This window comes from Balearica regulorum, chromosome 1 (genome assembly GCF_011004875.1).
Source record: "Balearica regulorum gibbericeps isolate bBalReg1 chromosome 1, bBalReg1.pri, whole genome shotgun sequence".
NCBI lineage: Eukaryota > Metazoa > Chordata > Aves > Gruiformes > Gruidae > Balearica > Balearica regulorum.
The window spans coordinates 195,179,777-195,202,349 of record NC_046184.1 but is presented as its reverse complement, the minus strand read 5'-3'; the positions used below and the strand labels follow the sequence as shown (position 1 = coordinate 195,202,349).

At 38.2% G+C, this 22,573-nt stretch overlaps 1 protein-coding gene across 2 annotated transcripts in view; it reads right to left on the bottom strand.

Annotated features, from left to right (window-relative positions):
• UBL3 (ubiquitin like 3) overlaps positions 1 to 22,365 on the bottom strand; it is a 59,577-nt gene extending 37,212 nt beyond the window's left edge. Inside the window, exon 1 of one of the 2 annotated variants that reach the window (XM_075742068.1) lies at positions 21,307 to 22,365. In XM_075742068.1, the coding sequence (XP_075598183.1) occupies positions 21,307 to 21,333 (27 nt within the window). In that variant the 5' untranslated portion in view covers positions 21,334 to 22,365. Of the gene's footprint in view, positions 1 to 15,826; positions 16,004 to 21,306 lie in introns of those variants that run through there. The other variant, XM_075742067.1, reaches the window with a different exon arrangement.
• Between the last annotated feature and the right edge of the window lie 208 nt (positions 22,366 to 22,573).

Here is a 22,573-nt window from a genome sequence, read left to right as displayed (position 1 = left end):
GATATCTTTTTCCTGTAAATCTGCAAGGATCAAAAAAGTCACCAGGTATAAGCATTCACATTCCCTTGATATGCAAATACTATAAACATGCTTTTCTTCATTGACTCATTGCCTGTTTATGCTTGGTATTACAATGAGATAGAAAAATGGCCACAGACAAGCAGTCATAAAGCGAAGAACATTATCTAAAATACTGTCACATCTAAAATACTACCTGGTAATTTCACAACCTGCTGTGAGAATGACACTGCTTGTAATATGCAGATGGAGGTATTGTACATTTGATGTGATGTTATCCATATGGGAGGAGCACAAGTCCCAATGGCCTTGCAGGATTAAACTAAGAATGTTAATTGCATTTTATCACACTTCAGAAAAATGAAGGGGTTTTCATAAATAAAGCCAGGGGAACAGATACTCAAATAAAAGAGTCTTTGTTATATATAAATAGCAAGGTATAGCGACAGCATGGACATCCAAGTGGAGCACCCACAGTGACATACAGGACAGTGAAGCACGCATCAAGTGTTCACCCAGCCAGGGACAAGATCACTAACTGATGCCCCTTTCCTCTTCCGTAACAGAAGCAAAGAGCAATATTCTATTCTAGTAGACCTTCCTCTTTTCCAGCAATTAGTACCAAATTCCACTAGGATGCATATTTCAGAGATGAGAACCTTTCTTGCAATATCTGTTTTCAAAAATTTATGAAACACTGCATTGCATGTGTTTCAAAGAACAACTTACACACAATTTTCACTTTTTTCCATCTATTTTAGTATTACTGACACCATTCAGATTAAATAAGACATTTTGATGGTACTTTTCCCCTGTTTCTGTTTATTTCTTTCAGTAGCCTGAGTGCTTAAAATAAAGTTGAAAACAAACAAAAAAACCCCCAAAAAACAACACAAACCACCAACACATTAAACAGAATATACAAGTGAACAAAACACAGGTTACTATACATGCAAGGAACAAAAGGTTAACTTCTGACCCAAAACGACGGACAGGAGAACATAATATTGTGCATAAATTTTTAAAGTACTTTTTCCTGTTATGAAAAAACAACAAAATGAGAATAAACTTTTCCTTGTTCATTGTTTTTGCCTTACAAAAATCTTATCAACTGGTCCTCTCCAAAGCCTCACACATACAAGAGCCTGTTTTGCATTTGGGGAGAATTCTTTTCTTTGTTCCTATTTAGCTATCTACTTTTAACTGAACTATCTTGCTATTCTTAAGTTCCTCTTAACCCCAAAAATAAGTTTACTTCCTCTTTCCTACTCTCACCTAAATAACCGAGATGGACAATTTTGGGGGGTATTTCATCTAAGCCCATTTTTCAGTAAAAATCTATACAAACACAACCATTCCATCAATGAATGAGGGTAAATACCCTAATGAAGGGAAATCAGGAATGCAGAATGGTAGGTTATTTTGAAAAAAAAAAAAACAACCCTCACAGATATCTCTTCAAAGTCCTATACACAGGCAAACTCCCTATCTGCTACAAATTTCAAATCAATTAGACTTTAAAACACAAGGAATTCTGATGTAGTTTGGTTGCAAGTTCTTATTCAAAGAGCTAAAGTATCTAACAGCATTTTGTACCATCTTGATGGTCACAAGCTGCAGCAAGGGAAATTCCCACTGCACATGCAGATAAACCCTCCCAGTGAAGGTAGTTTAAGCTCTGGCCCAGAGAGCTCTGTTCAAGCTCTGGCCCTGAGAGGCGGCAGAATCAGCATCTTTGCACAGTCAGAACTCAAGTGGACAAGGCTTAGACAATGGGATCAAGTTTGAGGCTAGTCCTGCTTTGAGCTACCTTCACAGCTAGCTCTGCTTTGGGCTACACAACCTTCAGAGGTCTATTCTAACCTTAAGATTCCATCATCTAGAAATATGGATTTTCTTCCTTTTGAATATCATTTGTATTAAACATATTCCATATATCAAGACACTGCTAAACTGAGTAGAGCTTCAAAGTCCATGTTTGACAGCCTTACAAATAGGTTTAAGCCCAACTAACAAGTTCTGGAAAAATAATTTATTATGGGTATAGAATTATATCTCTGTATAACAACCTCTGACTCACAAATTTTCTATGAGACTCCAGGAGTTAAAAAGAAAAAAAATAAAATTATTCTACCTTAACAATTTATACTATTATCCCATTATTACAACTGATAGCTGAAGGGCTAAACAAAACAAACAAAAAAAATCCCATTTTACAGGAACAGGTGAACACCTCCAATGCCTCACACACACATACACACTGTATCTTTATTAAAACTCATGTCCTCTGTCAAACCAAAGGATTTTTATTGCTACAGATTTCTCACTGTTCCTCTGATTTATTTCCACACACACACACAAAGCAGCACCAGTAGGGAGATTAATGTCTGATAAATTTATTTCATTTTAATACCTTTTTGATGCAATACTTACTCATTCCTTTCTCACATTCCTGGTGCCACATTTATTTCCTTAATTCTCTTCTTGATTATTCAATTCCATCTGAAGTTTACAACAGCAATAACTATTTAAAATGAAGAGTATTTGGATATTCATGTGCCTTTTACCATTAATATTCAATTCACAAAATAAAATTTAAAAAAAAGAGTGCTTCTGTTGTGCCTGACAAGCAACTAATCCCTTAAGCTATGTTCATTGCAATGATCCCACTTGGAGATTGGCATTGTCTCAGTACATCAGTGGTTACATAAATGTAAGCATGCTTCGATCTCTAACATTCAGCTAGCTTGTCTTTTCATAAGGAGAGTGCATTTTCTGTTACATCTGAACTTGTGTGAATTCTGGCTATCAATGAAACGCATACTCCCACTTTCTCCCCTTTGCTGGGGTCAGATCTAGTGAACCTAGTATCATTGGATGAGTGGTTTTAAGTTGTGTGTATGGAAAAGCTTTGGGGGAATTTCTGGCAGATTACTCCTCCATCAAATCATTCAGTGGCCAATTCCTCTTTCAGCTGCATGACCACTAAGTAAATCCTACTATAAGGACATGGTGGAAACATGGCCAGTGGAGGCAAGTGTTACATGGCTAGTTGTGTACAGATATAACGACTAGATGGGAAAGTGTAGAGGGAGAAACTGAATTGCCAGAACAGAGCTTATAGCACAATATTGTCCAGTGGTTCATCGAAACATTTGAATGAAGGCATTAAGTGCTTTGTTTGCCTGCCCACTTGTCAGGAACACAGATAAATGGACTGTCCTACAATCACCTTGTATACCCTGGTTTTAGCTATAAAGATTTCAGTGAGACTTTGAAGACAAAGGCTGAGGCAAAGGAGATTTTAAAAGCATAGATTTGAGGTCCTTGATCTTCCTAGAATAAGCCTCTGATGATCTGGGCCAATAAAGTTAAGCCAAAACAAACCATGTACAAACAGCAGAGACTGGATGCAATTAATTCTCAAGTTCAGTTTATCCAACTGACACATGCATGTAAGAAAAGTAAGCATTTCAAATATTTTGGTATCATAGCTTGATTAGCAGCACAGATGTCCTCCATACAATAGCAACAAATTCTGGTTCCCATTTCATATGCTTATCTACACTCCGGAGGCATAGCAAAATGCTACTCCATCAAGCTGCACCAAAACAGAGCACTGCTGTTCTGGCAAGACCAGAAAACGAAGCGGGACAGAATGAGACTATACTGAGGTATTCATACACAACACTGAATTCAGAGGTTTCATGCTTTTAAGTGGCACAGACACCTCTAGCTAACTTTGTTACGAAGAATAAACAAACAAGGATTTCCATATGAAGTGAAGCCAAATCCTTTCCCAACCCAACAGTCTCACCCTGACAGAACGGACTGATCGAACGAAAGGAGCTTTGCCATTCTAAGTATGAGCGATCAGATGCAGCAAACGATGTACTTCATAGAAAATACAGTGCATCGCCTCAGGTAGCTTCTTCAACTAACTTCTGCTAGATTTTACTTGGGCGTTATTTTACAATTTAAAAAAAAAGCACAACTACTGTGGCAGTCAGAAAATTAATTTCTAAAACTACATTTTAGAGTTAAAGCCAGCTCTAAATTGTAGTCAGCAAAGAGCTCTTTTCCAATTCTAAACCATTTTCTACAATTATTTTTTTTTTCTGCATACAGGTTGTTTTGCTGCAAACTGAATAGCAGAATAGAATGATTAACTGATCTGCAACAATTTTCTTTCCAGACTTTTGTAAATACCAAATTTTTTCCTTGCCTCATCATCCCTTATATAAATTACAAATAAGTATAGTAACAATGTAACACTAAAATCCACCAGGTCAGCCTAACACTATTAGTGAATACATCTTATTTACCACAAAGATAACATTTAAAAAGGGAAAATTATTTCAGTAAGCTCTACTGGTCTGTATTACCACCTTGAAACACTCATCTAAAAGAAAATAAAGTTACAAAAAGCTGTATCATCTCACAGGGTCAGATAAAGAAAGGAGAGTGCCAGACAGATTAACTAAATGCCACTTGGGTTAGATGTCAATAGGATTAGAATGGACTTTGGGTTGTGGCTAGCAAATACATCCACATGCTTGCAGAGAGTTCAGTGAGAAGGCACATGTCCTGTCCTGTGGAGCAGCTCCAGAACTACGTGGGAGAAGATGAAAGCACAGACTAGAGGAGTGCAACAGGGGGAAAGTTTCAAATACATTCCTCAGCCAGAGACTAAATATATGGAAGTGTCAGACAAGCTAAAGGAGTCTCAGATCAAAATAAAAAAGCTTTTTTGTCAACTCACAGAAAGCCTACTGTGTTATTCTTAAATGCACGCCTCCATCCAGGCAACAGTGCAAAATGGACAGCTGGCTAAACCCATCCAGGAAAAAAAAAAAAAAAAAGCTTCTGGTGTATTTAACAGATGGTGGCACAGGTTATGAAATTGGTCTTTGCTTCAGTCTCTGAATATAATTTTTTTTAACATAACTGAAATACAATATTTAAATACTCTTAGAACATTTCTCAAATGAAACAAAACTAAACATTTATTGTAGTACATACACTTGCATTTAGAACAAAAACATGTTTCTATAGATTATATCCTATTCCACATTTCTCCTGTCTGAGAAAAAAAAACTCCATGCTGAGAAAAATGAGGAGTTTCAGGGTTACTTTCCTGTACCTCAAGGAAAAAGTTAGAGGCATGCCAAACGAAAAAGCTAGGGGCATCCCTGAATATTATACTGCTTGTCAGGAAAAAAAAACCCGAACAATAAAAAAATTCCCCTCGTTCACATATCCACCAAGCTGCCTTCTATAAATACTCCTTTGGCATGTAATGCATGTCACCATACTCAATTCTCAGAGAGAAAAAAAGTACTTCCATCATATTTATTTTACATCACAGGGTTTGGGTGGAAAGGAGATTTGTTTGTTTTAAACAAGTATAATTCCCTTCTATTACTTTATAAACTAAAGTCTTGACCTTTACACATGGTATAGGGAAAAGTGAAGGTATCTTCTCAGAAAATACTGTTTTGTATTAGGTATTTTTCTTAAACTTGCAAATAAAGATCTGTCAGTGCTGTGATCTCTTAACCAGGAAGTTCAATGTCACCAAAAAAAAAAAAAAAAAAAAAAAAAAATCAAGCTCAATGTGGGGTCAAGTTACTTAAGAGTAGCACAGCCCCATAGTTCAATTTAAAAGCAAAGCAAAACACAGAACATAACTGCTTAACTGCAATTCTTCGGTCTAATTTTTTAAATCTATAATTAGTATGTCTTACTAATAAATTTCCTCATTTACAGAGGCTTGACCATTCCTGAAAAAGAAATGTGAGTATTATTAAACTTACAAAATTCAAATACCTAGCATCACAGATTAGGCAATCAATTCTCCCTACATACGTAAAATGCTGATGCTACAAATGTGCACGATACTTACTTCAGAGCCAGCATGAATTAGGTAGGCTGACCTTCTTTCTAATACATTACATGGGGTGAAAAATTCTCTTCCCACAAAAATTAAACCCTAAAATTTAACACTGAATAGAATATTTTGCACATTCCATTCATAGATATGCAACTATTCACCTAAAATAATTTATTAATCATCAATCTTCAAAGAGAAGGAAAGAGAATTAAACAAAGACATAGACATGCACAGATTTGGCAATATAATGCTTTCCAAACCATAGAGATACAGAACTAGGTCACAGCTTTATCCTACAGATCATTTTCAGCTTAGTTTGAACAATAAAAGTCTTTTGAATAAACTGCCTGCATTCAACAATCATGATACACTCATCCACAAATAGAAGCTGTATTAAAAAGTCTAACAGCCCCTGTATCCACAGCAGAAAATGGAGTTGAACAAACATACTTGTGGGCTGATAGTACTTTGTTTCTTTATACTTAAAAAATTATTTAAAAAAAATAAAAAAAATTAAATCTGACTCTTCAGATCAAGTGTTATTTCCAGGGTTCCTGATTTATCAGTTCTACTCTGTAAATTTTTGATTGATCCCTCAGTAACTAAATCTAGCTACCCAAAAGAGGTCTGCTAGAAGCACAAATTGTCTTGTCAAAGGAATGAAGAACTATATTTAGATATATATCTATTTACACAGTTACCATATAAAGATTTATCTACAAGAAATTCCTAAAAACATGAAGTGTTTAATCAAAATAAAATGTAGCCTTTAAGTATGCAGAGACAAAATATGTTTAGTTTCAAGATAATCATGAAGTAGCTTGGATATTGTTTCCTTTTTTACAAATACTACAATAATTTATGCTGGAAAGGCTTCATTTATGATCATTACATTTCTACTTTAACTTAAAAAAACCCCAAAAAACAAAACCACACCAAAAAAACCCACCACACACACAAAACTAGAGTTTCAAAACTTAAACTGAGCCAAAACAAAAGTGCTAATGTGAAACACAGCATAAAGGCTTCGTTCAATCCATAACTCAACCTTTAGCAATACAGAAGTATCAAAAGCTGCCCTCCAAAATATGAATGTAAAATGTATTTATCACATTACAGGTATGAAATTTACTCCAGTATACAACAGAAACCTTGCTAGGGCAATGATAACAAGCTTCCCTGCATTCATATCTTATATAATGCCAAAGAATCTTCATTGTTTAATTATGGAAGCATAATTTTTAAACCCACTCATATTCATTTCTGCTCTGAGGATATGAAATATCTTGCAAACATTTCAGGCCAAATGTCAAGAGAAACCTGTCAAGCTTCAAATAGTAAACCTCTTTCTTTTAATCTAATACAAAAAAAACCATATCTGGCTTTCTTTGACAAGACTCCAGTATAAAAAATTCAGTATCATTAAAACAACATAGTGTTTGTATAGACAGTATGCTTTCTCTCCTGCTCTCCAAGTGTGATTACACACTTAGGCAAAAAACATGCTGTATTCCTGCTATGATGTTTAGAATAGACCATTCAAGTCCAATTTTATACAGCAAATTATGATGAGGCTGGATAATGCACTTTCAAGGACTTCAGACAATTTTCAAAATAAACCCAGTTGTGTAGAAATTTTCATTTGTTTGGTAACCTAAATTACTTTTAAATTTACTACAATAACACATAAACTTCCATTTTCTTCAACAGGTTGAGTACAACAGCTTAGACTGGATCATGCTTGGCAAAGATCTGCAATCACACTATACCTACTTCACCACAACAAGCAGTAGTACACCTACAACTATTCAAATTTCCATATAGTGTTAATTAGGGGAAGATCTGTTAAGCTAAAAGGAAAGAAATGTATTTTGAATGCTGGAAAATTTTCTTTCTACCACAGTGTTCACAACCATAGATGGGAAAGTTTTCTGTAGGAAATAACAAAGCTGATAGAACTGTGATTTACTGTAAATTAAAACTTTTAATATTTTTGAAACACTACTTAATGAATTTAAGCTAGGAAAAGATAACCTACCAAAAGCCAATATGAAAAGTGTGACAAATGAGGTTTTACAAGGACCCAACAGCTCAAAAGAATTACCTAAACATATACATCTAGTGCTATTTTTAGGTGTTGCAAAGTACTCCCCCCATAGAGCGCAGCTGCTCCTCCCGAAGGGCATGGGTTTGTCGCAGCTCACGTGTCATTGCTGCCTGCTCTCTCTGGCCAGCCTGGACACACTGGCATGTGCGAACTGGCACTAAATGCCATGTTTAAGCAACTGAATCAAGTCTTTGAGGCCTTCTTGCTTTAGAACCTGTATTTGGTAGTGTAAGATTTACTTTTGCCAGAAGGTGAGATAATGTTTACACAGACACATCTCAATAGTTTTTCCACCCAGCAAAGAAACACATGCTGCTTTTCTATCTCCATTCAGCACTAATACTGAAAATACAAATATTAAGGGATGGATTTGGATAAGTTTGTGTCTGGCAGACAGAGGAATGGTGAGGATCTTTCATCAGAAACCTGTTTTCATCTGACACATTAAAAACTTCATTAAATGGCATTTAATCACTATGAGTACAAAACCTATGGCATGGTAAGAGAAAATTATGATGACTACTTGACTGGTTTTTTACTGCTCATCACGCTTGTACAGCAAATGACTGTCCATAAATAAGCCTGAAGGCTTCGACACTGTGTTCAGTGCCTGTACCTTTGTCACTAGATGGTTGTATAATCATGACTTGGCTTCTCCCTGTACTCCTTTCAGCCGGTACTACCACCACCCATCCTACAAACTGCTACAGCAGTCCAGAATGTCTACAAGAGGAAGTGAATGCCATCTTTGCAGCAACCCAGCAAGAACCATTTTGAAACAATTCCTAAGATTTCTCTTCCCTATCCCAACAGCTCCACAGACACTCTAGGGTTAGCTAATACAGCTTCTAATAGAGCACCACAAAACAACTGTTGGCTTTAATCCAAACTTAAAGATAGAAGAAAAATACAAGACTACTATATTTTAAGATTCTGAAAAAGTGATTTTTGTAGAGGAAGTTTCAAACAACACCTAATAAAAGAAAAAAAAATTCAAAACTGTACTAATAGAGGCACTAACTATACCAATTTTCTTTCCCTCCAGTGTTCGTTTCTATATGCTAAGAACTACAAGATAAAACAAAAAGTTTCTTTTTGCAGAAGAGAACAAAGGAGAACAAAGTCACCTCCTAACCACATGTTCATTATAAATAAAATTCATAACCTTGGACACTTATTTAAGCATCAGTCAGGACTGATACACAGCAGCAGAATCAACTATACAAGGCAGGAAACTATTCACTTTAACTCCACCTTATCTGGCATTAGTCAGCACTCTGAATTATCCACTTTGGTGCTTGCCTTTTTTTTTTTTTTTTAAGCTGAGTTTGAAATGTACCAAGCAGCATATTTGTAGATAAAGGCATTGACTGATAGTCATTCTGTGTTCTATGGATAGGGCAAGCTGTCTTTCCTACATTTCATTTCCTAAAAAAATAAAAAAAAAACCCAGGGAGGTAATTTAAGAATAAAACTAAATCCCCACATCCTTGAACATCAGAAACTGCTGTGGATTTGTTTTCTTCTCCTGAGAGTGCTTCAGATTTAAACTGAAAAGTAGGAACATGAAAATTGACAGCTACAGTTAGGCAACATTTGATAATAAAGTGCTCAGAATTTCAATCACTTTGAAAGATCAACAAAAAAACTTCAGCAAAATCATGTGATTCTCAATCAATAAACACACTTGAAGGAAATACTAACATAGCCTACAACAAAGCTAGTATGAAAATCAGCTTCCCCTAAAGCAATTAACCTCAAAACTTGCTTTTTACAACTTGTTAACAAATATGATTACAACCTTTCTCCAAATATTCGTTGGAGCATTCTATCAATGTATAAATATTTTACTGACTTTTGCATCATTTTAATTAACTCACTGTCCACAAGTCTTCTGGAATAAAACAAAGAACACACTAGCTTAACTGAAATGTTGGTACAGACATGCAATATGGCTACTCTGAACAACCAAGACTGACAGGCACTGAAGATACACCAGAGCAGAGCTGGTAAGAGAAATTTCAACAAAATTTGACTAAATTATACAACCTCATTAAAAAAAAAAAATCTTAATCTTGTTTGAATTTTGTTTCTGTCTGGCTGCAGTTCAAACTGTAAGATTTCATTCCCTGCAACTCTGCTGCAGAGTTATCTAGTATAAGAGTATATTTAATTGAAATTACATTCCATAATATCCACAGTTTTTCATAAATAATAACCTCTTCTCTCACAGCTCTTCCAAAAATAAATGGATTTTTAATAAGAACTTGTTAAGGAGACTAGTATCACAGGAAGGCTCAAGATTTAATTAAAACTTATCATCCACAAAAAGTTTGAGCAGTACGGGAAGGTAAGGCACTGATCCAGTCTCTGAACAATGGGGAGGTGCTGAATAAGGAGAAAAGCACATGGTTCTGGAAGACACAATTATGCATTTATACCACAGGATGGACAAATATTGTTGAACAGTCAGGTATTTATGGCTCATTTTGTACTTCATTTTACAAGTGGAAGAGTTCCCTCTTAATGTGAGTTTTCCACGTATGAGAAAGAGTGCTGTGGTACATGCACCATGCTCACAGTGGCAAAAAATACAAGATAAACTGTATTTGCTTAAAAGCCATAAATCTCTATTGAAAAAGACAAGCTCAGCTTAGAAGTGCAAGGCTCTTTTTATAAAGAGATTTTACATTCTTCAGTCAATTCAGGGAAAGATACAGCTGTGGCTCTGGAGTCCATCCCCACCAAAACTTTATAGTTTCCCCATGAAAATCTTTCCTAGTCCTACTTACCTCCTGCAATAAGCGCAAGGAGCACATATGCTAGCATTGTCAAGTGTCAGCATCAGAGTGCTGGAACAAGCAGCGTTCTGCACCTGCACTGTAGCCATCCATAAGGATTTCTATGGCTATCCCCAAAGTGGAAGAAATGGGCACACCGGGCTTATTTTCATTCCCATAAAAAAAGTGGCACCAGGAGAAAGCTAAAACATCCCATCGCCCTGGCTGAGGTGAGTGATGACAGCTCACTACAAAACAGCATGCTTCAATTTTCCTTTTTACAGTGAATGTGAAAAATTACAATTTTTGAGATACTTGCTTCTGAAGAAGCATTAGAGCCCATCACTGGATTTCTCTGCTACCCTATTCTCAGCACCTACACTCTTCCTCTGAACCACCTTCTACAGGACTCCCTTCTTAGTGAGAAGAAACAAATCAAAGGAACCATCTCTAAGCTAAAATAATTTTGCTAATACACACTGCCACCTTCACTGGAGCCCTCATCACAACCCCACTTACAGTTTACGTAGCATTCCACCCACTACGGTGGATATTTTATACCTCCAAATAATTTTAAACATGCCATTTGGAAAAAAAAAAAAAACCAAAAACAAAAAACATTTCCAGAATTACATGAAATCCTGATTTGTATGAAACTACACAGGCCAGGGGCAACAGGTAGACAGAAATGAAACACAGTTGCAGTTTCTCTTTAATAAGAGCTCCTAGTCATCTTACATTAGTTATGAAAACGAGATCAAGACAAAGTCAAGTTTCTCAGTAACAAGCTGTTCTCTTGGTACCAGATCTGACATATTGTACCTTAAAACCTCGGTCTTGTGTCCAGACAACTAGAAATACTCACTAGGTTTGGGTTTTTTTGGGGTTTTGGGTGGGTTTTTTTTGAGATGAAAGCTTCCCTTCCTTTGTACTTGAGCTAGAAGTGAACTAGCATAGAGCTGACACTAATATATAAAATACTTACCACATCTCTAAATTATAAAGGTGGTGTTTAAAATAGCTTTTCTTGAAAATCCATAGCATGAAGAATACACATTACAGCACACTTTGGTACAAAGTCTTTGAATATTCAAGTCAAACAATCCCTACACATTTTTATGGCCAAAGGTAACATGCCAGACAAGCCCCACCTTAACAAACATGGAGTTCCTTACCAGAGATACAGTCAAACTAGAATGACTCCAAGAAATACGACCATGATCTTTGTGTAAGACGGAAAGCAGTAAATCTCCTTAGGTGTTCACAAGACCAGCTAAACCATCGATTCCAGTGTCCCAACCACACTATCCAGAGCTAGGCTGACCTCAGGCAGCTATTTACCTGCAGCGCTACCCACACCGAGTAACTACTGGGGGGCAGCTACAGCGTGCACATGATGCTGAGCCACCGTTAGTCCTGCTTAATATAGGACATTGCAATCCAACAGCTAAAATCCAAAAAATTAACGCAAGTGAAAACTTAGGAAGTCCTCATAAGAGACCACACAACTCTATTGAGAGAGCAGCTTTTTAATTATTCTTATAAACACACAGTAATAGATCCTCATCACCACTTAGGTGTTGTAATATGGGTATTGGAAGTTATTAATTTTTGTGTGATTTCATGTTAATTTCATTATTATTGAATCATAGGGAGTTAGTGAATGGGGTTTATTCCCCTCATTTAAAATCTTTTATTAAAGCTTTCTGAAAGTTTGAGGTTTATTGCCAAAAATATCTATACAAGTATACAAAATATAAATTGCTAAAACACGCAAGTCCAATAACACTTGCTTCCATCACAGATCAGTAACCCAGCTTCAGAAGTGAGACCCCACAGCTGTTACATGTAACTCCTTTACACAGATTTACATGTTCACAAGCAAAATAACATAAATATTCAGATTTAATATGCCCTAAGTAACATGTTGTTCTTCAAATACAACCACAGAATACTACTCCAACAATTAACTTTATTTTTATGTTCAAGTTACTGCCCATACAAATATGAATTTTATAATTAAAAAATATATAAAATACTGCAACTAGGTATTTCAGGCTTGAAAAACATACAAAAGGCTTCTAGTCAGTCCCTTACAGCATATAAAAGATAAGCATGTCTGAAAAATGTTAGACAGTATTTAATCTTAAAAGAAATACTGAAAAGGACTACGACTTCAGAAGAATTATTTTATAGTAACATAATTTAGAATAACTTTCTTGAGGCTTACTAGCATATGCCAGATATATTCACATGTAGATTGGCACTAATCTACCTTTAAGAAGAGAATCCTAAATTTAAATCCCCAGCTACGAAAGACTTTTGACTAACACTGCACATCACTATTTTATCACCATTCTATTATTTTTCTATATTAAAAACATATGTCAGATTCCGGAGACAGATTAAGTAGTACCATCTAGAATATACGTTAAGTATCAGAAACAGATTAGAATGATGTAGGTCTCTGCCAGACCACAAAGCGTTACCGTATCATAACTCCACTGAGGAGATACCAACCAATGCTACAGTATATCACTTTGAAGTACTATTCTTTTTTAAATGAAACACATTGTTCTTTTCAATCTCTGAAAGAAAAACACACTTAGTTTCCTTGTGTTTATTTTGAAATTGGTACTACACTTTTATCAAGTGCTTAAGAGAATTTCTTATGCAACATGAAACAGTGAATATTGCATAATGAAGATCACAGAAAAGCTTCCAGAAGACTTCAGGACCATCCTTACAAAAAAAAAAAAAAAAAAAAAAAAAAAATTAAAAAAGGAGCTAAGCTTTCATTCCCATCCAAACAGCCAATAGATTCACAGATTAAAATCCAGACCCTCAGCTGCAGATAAAGAGCACTCCAGGATAAGACCACCTTTGTTCCTCAGCAGTGGTCCAAGCCCCTGACATAAATGATTAGCCTAAACAGTAATCTGTGCCAGCTCTCAAGAGAGACCAAAATCACCACAGTAGGTAGACACCAACACAAACAGTTCCAGACTGCATCCCTGTGCTGTTGCACACGAAGTACCATTTTGGTACCTACATTCCACTAAGGCACAGATTCATTTTTTGGTAGTAGAACAAACCTACCCAACTCCTAGGCAGAATCCCTGGTTTTACTTGGTTAATTTATACGGGATACATAAAACTCAAGGACTTTCTTGCTTGTTTCTGTCTCCATAACAACCAGTATCATGGAATAAAGTTTCAGCTAAACTCTGCCACAAACTTTCCATTTAACTCTAAACTGAATCTCCCAAATAATTTTAAATGAAAAAAACAAAACAAAACAAACCCACAAATGTAATCCTGTCACTGGCAAGCAATTTTCAGATTTTTTTTACAGAAAATAGAAAAAACTAGAAAACACTGATGGCACCGTCACAATTGTGTAATTTGCCAAATCCTCATTTCACACAAAGTTTCTATCTGTGGAGACTATACACTACTTTTATTTAAAGCAGATTTCAACATACTTGCAGAGTCTTAGTACAAATCGAGAGATTGCCTTCACTGTGCATGGTTTACAAGCAGCAACAAATTCATCCTCTGTCAAGGAGCTAAACACAATCCGTTAGTGACCACAAAATGCAACAAATTTCCACAAATACATAAGAGTACGCAGCTGCAACAACATTTAAGTATTTTTGCAGAACTACACTTTTGAAGGCCAACAGACCTACAAGTAAGAAGGTCTTAACTTTTTGTTTAAGCATGGCTCTCAAAAATAAACAGATCTCCTAAATAATTTTCTCTACATTCTTAGAAAGTCCGGTTAGCAGCTCTTCTCCCCCTTCAAATTTCTTTTCCAATACAAACAAGCACAGTATTGAAGTGCATAATGCTATTTGCAGAACCTCAACTAATGTGTCAGCAATTATTTTTTTTTTTTTAAACAATTTTTCCAGGGTGTTGATCTTCATTGTTTTCTTCCATCAGTATCAGTCCTTGCTATCATTGCTTGCAACACTTAGTGGTACATCTGTGAATTTAAATTTGTCTGGAGGTATACCAATTGAAAAATGTTCCAGTCACTGCTTTAAGATGTTCTGCAATACACATACAACAGAAGCTGTCAAAAATTAAAGGCTGTCCTTCTAGCAGAATTTACAGTGTAGTTTTTAACAACAGCTGGATTTCAAAAGACAGACCTCTAAATTATGTTAAAACTGATGAAGAGCTGGGGTCTCAGAGTTTAGATATGACATGAGAACAATGACATTAAAATTTCTCATTGACATTCTGCTCATTTTAAACAGCTTCTAAATTGAAAGCACTGCACTCAGTCATATCCCTTTAATAACTATGGTGAGCTAAAGTTTACACATGCAAAACTGTGGCAGGGAAGGCTTGCTACTTCAGTAGGCTCAATTAATTGCTGCAAAACCAGACTTAACATGGAAGAGAGTATTGATCAGCAGCTCTGCCTTTCACCACAGTTAGAATGAGAAATAACCAAGTTAGTGGATCCAATACTGTACAAAGAAAGAACTGAAAATAAGCTGTACTATCTCTTTTACATAAAACCACAAGAATGATTAGTCACATTCCAGATATTTCTGGATTCCAAGCTAGAGTAGCACTCACAGGCTGAATCAGAACTGAGGTCTCCATTCTGCTCAGTATTGCCTAAGCACATATAGAGCCATCACCAAAAGTTTACACTCTGAATTTTGCTAAGAAACAAAGCTGACTGACCAGAAATATAAAACAAGTAAATCCCACTTACTGCATATACCATGAGCATGGCTTTCAACATTCACAAAAGTTGTACTTAGGAAGAACTCTCAGTTAAAAAAAACAGAAAAGCATGCCCTTAGTCATTTTGTTTACAACAATCATAAAAGTATTGCTTACCAAATCTGCTGCAAGGACCACATTCAGACAGGCTAATTTCCTACTACAGCCTTAAGCCAAGCCAAGGAAGAGAATTATGGACCTTGAATGATCTAAAATTTATGTTTAGTTACACATGAACAGCAGTCACGAGCTCCAAGGTTTAATATGGATTACCAGTACCCGAAGTTGTCCGTAATTCCACATCCAAGAGATGGAGCTTGTCCTCATTCAGGTCCGGACTGAGCTGTCCAGTTCCCACAGATGACATCTGGCAATTTTTTAACATGCCGAATTCAGTGTTTCTGCTGTAGAGGTGATCATTTTGCTACACTCAGATACTCAGCATGTGTTTTTTTTGTCTCTCAACCCTGCTGGAACCTGCCAGCCGCTACTGCTGGCTTCCCAGTATTCCCAACAAGGGAGGGGTTAAATGTCCTTCAGTATACATCCCCTCCAGTATTTCACAGTTAGACAACAAAAGGAGAGAAAAACCAATTCAGGTAACAACAACAAGAAGGGTGGGTGGCAGGAAGGAAGAAACAGTTTCCACTGCCAGCCTACACTTCCATCTGAAGTACAGTGCTGCACCGAGGCCCAGCATAAATATCAATCATTATCTCATCCACAGGTTACAGCTGTTCATCCTCGAAGAAAATGAGATGAAGGACATGCAAATATCATTTCAGAGTATGTTTAATGTGTTAGAATGCTGTGGAATTACCACTACAGTGTCATAGATAAAAATGCCAGTCATTACTAAGATATTTCTTTTTAGTTTTTAGACAAATAGGTAAGACATCATTCAATCTGTGGAAGAAAAAAAATGTAGGTGGGTGGGGGAAATGGTAAATACAAATCATTTTGAAGTATACCCAAATATATATATATATTCAACATTAGCTTTGACAAGTTTATACCTAGCCACTACTGCAGATAACAGAGGAGGTTCTTCATCTCATTACAAGCAGCACTGCAATATGCTACAAAGGCTGGCTTAATATATAGGGGGAATCAGGAAGGAGCTTCTTCAAGCTCTTCTTTCTAACACAGATCCCACCAATTCCTTCTCCAAAAAGAAACAAAAAACCCAAAATAAAACACTGAGGATGACAAGTGTTAGGATACTTCTATCTGTTACAATCAGCAAACAATAGTGAAAATAAAAGAAGGGAAGGAAAAAATATCCTTACAGAAAAGAAACCTGATAAGCTATTTTCATCTTAGAATGTAATAAACTAGAGCTTTCAGCATGGAGGGTGCAAAAATACAGAGAAATAATTAGACCTTTGCTAAAACTTACGGGACTAACTTAGGACTACATGCGCACAGGTTAACGAGGGATACAATAATTTTCAAAGCCAGGAAAAAAGATCTACGGAAGGCAAAAGGAAAAGTGGTTAAAATAGAACAACAGAGATGCATGACTTCATACATTTTGTTCCAATACCTCAAAATGCTATGAGTGAAAAAAGTATTTTCTTTCTATGTTCTAAGCATATTACAATGATACTGACTTATTATTCTTAAATGAAAGAATTGTTTAGACTGAATAATGGACAACAAAACTCAGCTGCCATACAACCAGCTACTCCTACGAGTCCCTCCCATCTGAATCTTATTCCTGGATGCCAAGATTCCCCTACTGAGGTAGCATCAGTTACACGCCCATCCTCTCCATTAGCTGCCCTTAATATGTACTAAAAAGGAAGTCCTTATATATGTTAAGCTATTCATCACCATTTTATACTAAATTTCCTAAAAAAAGAACATGCACATACACACTTCCACTAAAGATGCTGACACTAACAAGGCATGAACTGAGCAGGGTTTCTATTTGTTCTTCTTCTTCCACTTATTGCCCCTTTCTAACATTGTCCATGTATGTAAGTGGTTTAGACCATGACTCCATCCTCTTGCATGTCTGCAGATGTCTCACACCAAACATTTAGTTTTATTAAAAATAATCTCTCCCACATTGTCTACATCTCTTAAGTATAGCATATGGATTAAATAGCTGTACATAATAAAACTGAAATACTTTAACTTACAGATTTCAGTGTTCTGCTGTTTATCAAATGCCAAAAAAAAAAAAAAAAAAAACAAACCACAACACAAAAACCCAAACAAACAAAACCCCAAATCATTGTGGGCCAAAAGCATCACTCTCGATTACTACTCAGACAGAAAAATAATTTGACATCCTATAAAGAACTGCCCAGGAAGAAAGTGCTGGCAGAACCTTTTTGTACCTACATAAAACACACCAATCAGGAAATGCCAGACACAGTTATACTTTTCAGTCATACAGGCCCCTTACTGTGAACTTCTAAGATCCGTGAAGAACTGTATCTGTAAGGAGAAGTATCATAGGCACACAGAATGCAGAGATGTAGCTTCCCAGATTCTTGTGATAACCCCACTTAAGTAAAGGGGATTATTCAATTGGGTAATAACTTCTGGACTGAGTGTAGGATTTTCATAGCTTGCTTTCAAATAGTCAGCTACAGTGTTTAAACAAATACCAAACCATTTTCATTTGGTCCACTCAAAAAAATCCAGTGTGATTAACTTCACAAGTCCATAAACCACCTCATGTCTCTTTATTATTACAAAAGAAATACAACTTGCAAACAGCCCTGCAGTTATTCGTAGTCAAACTCTAGCTGCTACCAAATGGCAAAACTGATAAATTACCTGATGAAATTATTGAACATATTTAGAGATGCCCTGTTGCCATCACAATCACCAGTACTTATGTGAAAAATTAAACAAAATTAGGCTCTAGATATGCAGCACAGTCTTCAAGCACTGCTCCGTGTCTAGTCCTTATTAAGTTAATGAAGCTACCCAAGTAGAGAGGTCAATATTAGCAGGTTTCATTCCAGGAGTGGTGTTTTAACCTGTAGGTAGCAAACATTGCTAAGGAATAATGCACCGCAAACTTACAATACCCAGAATGTGGTGTGTCACTATCCAATTTGTTAGTGGAATGCAAAAGATGAAGCACTGGGTTAATTATTTAAGAAGTGATGTTGAAATGGTTAGCTGGTAAAATCTGCTGTCATTCTGGAAAGAAGTCAACTGAATGTCAGAGAAAAGGAGGCTGGATCAAATTATGCCTACATAAAAGTACAAAGTTTAGTGAAGATTTGATAATTTACTATGAATTTATATATAGCAGATCCTCCTCAAAGGTGGGACAGGAAGACAAATTAACACATTTTTAAGAAGCAGCAATTACAATAGTTGTTTATTATTATTATTATTATTATTATTGAGAGGCTGAGTTCATGAATCTGACATAAACAGTTTGAAACATAATTATTATAATACTTAAGTAATTCACAGCAGATTTACTAAGTTAGATGGAGTCTTCGTAATATGACACTCCATCACACTGATGCCAGCTCCTACAGAAATCATTTTTTTCTAAATGCAAATTACACAGTGGGTGGATAAGAGAAATGCAAACTGTAAAATCCTACACTAAATAAAAACATATATGAGCAAGGTGACAGCCTGGTAAGTGCTCCTCTTTAAAGAGCAATCCAATAACAATCCCATTTTCTTTCCTGAACAAGCTCCTTTGAAGTAAGGAAGATGGTGACAAAAGGAGACCCAAAATGAGTTTTCAAGTGCTCTTTTTACAAAGTAGTATTTATTAACTGCATTTAATAACTTGATTTTCTATAGCACACTTCAAACTTTCAGAGAGAAACTGCAGCTAATAACACAGGAACTCCACAAAACGATCCTAATTCAGATCAGAATATGTCTATTTATTCAGTTAAATTCTACCAACATTGGTAACATCTTCGTTCAAATGTTTCTGTAATGACTCAGTATTTAAACATCACTATGTATAACAATCTTCTTCCTGATCTGAAGAAACAGAGCATCGCTAGGCCTAGCTATTCCTGTCTGTGGTATTCTCATTACATCATAGCAACGGAAGGAAACAGTTTTCATAGAAACAAAATAGTATTTTACCTATCTACCTGTATTTTGTATAATACGTCAAATGTCACACATTACAAGACTAGTGGCAGCATCACGATTCCCACGCAGGTAGACAGGACCAAGAAGTAGCGTGGAGGTGGTAGTGCACTCAGCCCAGGGTGAGAGGGAAGAGGAGTGCTTCATGTCACTGACAAGGGACTCCTCCAGGCAATTTAAAAAGCAGCACTAAGAGATTTGCCTCTAACCCTCCACAGCTAAGGGGAGTATTTCTGTGATATAATGCAAGACAGACACGTGCAAGTGAGAAGGGGATTCGCAGTACTCTAATAGCCAGAGAGACTCTAAAAAGAAATACATGCAAATTAATAGCTGAAAGGATTAAAAGTCTGAGGCAATAATTCTCATCATCCTTTTCTTCCAGAGGGTAAAATTTATTTATTATATTTGAGAAAGGTAAGGGGGGAGAGAAAAAAAAAAGGAAAAAAAAAAAAAAAGGTGAGAGCTTAAGGTGTTTGATCACCTGTATCTTACTGTTTCTGCTCTTTTGGCAGAATTCACTCATTTTGATTGCAGTAGAAAAGCTGTGAAGGAAACACTGAAAGTAAGCAAGTAAAGGATACCATTATTTCAATAGCCCATTTGTCATACATATGCACCATTAATTATATATCGATGACTGAAAGAAGGGCTACTCAGTTTTATTGTTATCACTACTGGGGCAGATTTTACTCGCAAAACAGAATTTTGTCCTGAAAGAAAAAAAAAAAAGAAAAAAGAAAAAAAAACCGGACAAGTCTGCTGCTTTTAGGAAAAAAAAGTACCTTTAGAGATAAGTGAAAATATTCTGCCATTAAGAACTAACACACCAAACTTCCCCCCCCCCCCAGTGAAAGTGATTTATGGAAATATATACAAATGGGGAAAATCGTGCTGAACAGAAAGATTACCTAGCAGACCTGATTCACCCTCCCTCCTCCTGCCTTGCTGTACCTTCCTATTTTAAATGTACCGAGCCGAGTATCCAACACAGGCTGAAGTACAGTCCGCCATAAGAAGTACTAGGAGTGCCCTTGAAAAACGTCTAGATTGCAGCTAGTGCACAAAGGACCTCGCTATGTAAATAAATGCATGAGAATTTCTCTCTCGCTCTTGACCCGGCAGCAAGTGAAGAGATTAACTTCCCATCAACATCGGAAGACAAATCGTTGGTAAGAAACAAGCGAAGTTTCAGAGAAGAAAAGGAAGAAGGCTGAGACTAGATTTCAGCTGGTTTAGAATGGAAAAAAAAAAAACCAAAAAAAACCAGAGAAAGAGAAACGGCTTGTTCAAATCATTCTGAATGTTCTACTTCGTATTTCTCTTCCCCCAAAAAACGCTCGGCAGAGCTAAGCAGCAGTGCTACACGAAATAGGCAAGAGCGGTCAGATACTAACTGCCGTAGGTAGGAGAAAGCAGACATCCCCCCTTGCCTTGCTACACAGAAGGCGACGCTGCAGATTTCCCACTCCGCTACCAAAAAGCAAAGCAGAACCAGCATCTGGGGCGGGAGGGGGGGTATTAACTGGGAACTTGTTGTTCCTTAAATATGTAAGCGAGACTTTTTTTCTTCCCACGCCCCTCTTTTTTCCATCTTCTCTGCCAAAACAGGCCGAAATAAACGTTATTCCATAATACTATTATATAAGGAGTATAAGACTTACCATATCAGCTGGAACGCTGCTGGACATCTTGACGTTACCCTAAATGGCTTAAAATCAACTTAAAAGAAAAAAAAAAAAAGGCAAAAAAAAAAAAAAGCACCAAGAACAACCCGCCGGAGATCTTCAAGAAGCAAAATCGGTGTCAATGTCGGAGGCAGCAACTTCCACGTCTCCTACGAAAAAAGAAGTGCCCTATGTGCAGCGGGGACGGCGGCCGGCTGAGAAGGAGAAATATCCAGGGGCAAGCGGTGCCGGGGCTGTACCGGAGGAGCCAGCGGGAGACCAGAGATGGCAGCAGATCCCTGTCAGCAGCGGCGGCAGCAGCAGCACCAGCGGTGCCAGGTAGACCAGGCAGGACTACACCGCCACATGAGCTGCGTGCGGGCTTTTTCCCCCCTCTCTCCCTCTTCCTTCTCCCAGCCTTGACAAATGACGACGGGATGATTCACGGGATAATGGTGCGTCCGAGTCACCTCCTCAGTCAGCGCAGGCGACCCGGGAAGGCAGGCAGGCAGACAGGACCTCGCTCCTGCCCTCGGCGGCAGGGCAGGGAGGCGGGAGGGCCGGGGTGGACCCGCGGCCGCTAGGGAGGACGCCGGGCTTCGGCCCCCCCTAGGCGGTGTGCGACATTCAACAGGGTCTGGCGGGGAGACGGGCCGGGGAAGGCTGCCTGAGGGGCGGCCGGAGGGGGAAGCCCTCCCCCGCGGCGCTCCGGCGGCGACAGCACTCGGCGGGGGCCGGGGGGGCGTTCAACGGCGGCCGCCTCCCGCAGCCTCAGGTCTCCGCTCGCATCGCCGCCGCCTCCTCCTCCTCCTCAGCCCGCCCTCCTTCCCCCGCCTCGTCCTCCGGCGGCTCCGGGCGCCCTCGGCGGCGCGGCAGGGGCGCCCCCCTTCCCCCGCGAGCCGCGCTGGCCGCGTTGCCTCGCCCCGCTGCGAGACGGAGGTGCCGGTCCTCAGCGCGATCTTCGCCCGCAGCCGCCCCCTGTCATCTTCGGCTCAAACCAACATGGCGTCTGCCGAGCCGAGAAAGGGGACACGGCAGGGGCGAGACGGACCCCCTCCTCCTCCTCCTCCTCCTCCTCCTTCCCCCCTCCCGTCGAGTCACGCGCCGACACCCCGCGCGGCACCATGGGGCTTGTAGGCTGCCAGGAGAAGGGAGCGGGGCCAGGTTGGGCTTCGCAACGGTTGCTGAGCAGCGGGGGGCGGGGCTGCGGCGGGGCGGGGCCTCCCTCCGCAAGGTCCATCGCCCCGCCCCGCCCGGCCCGGCC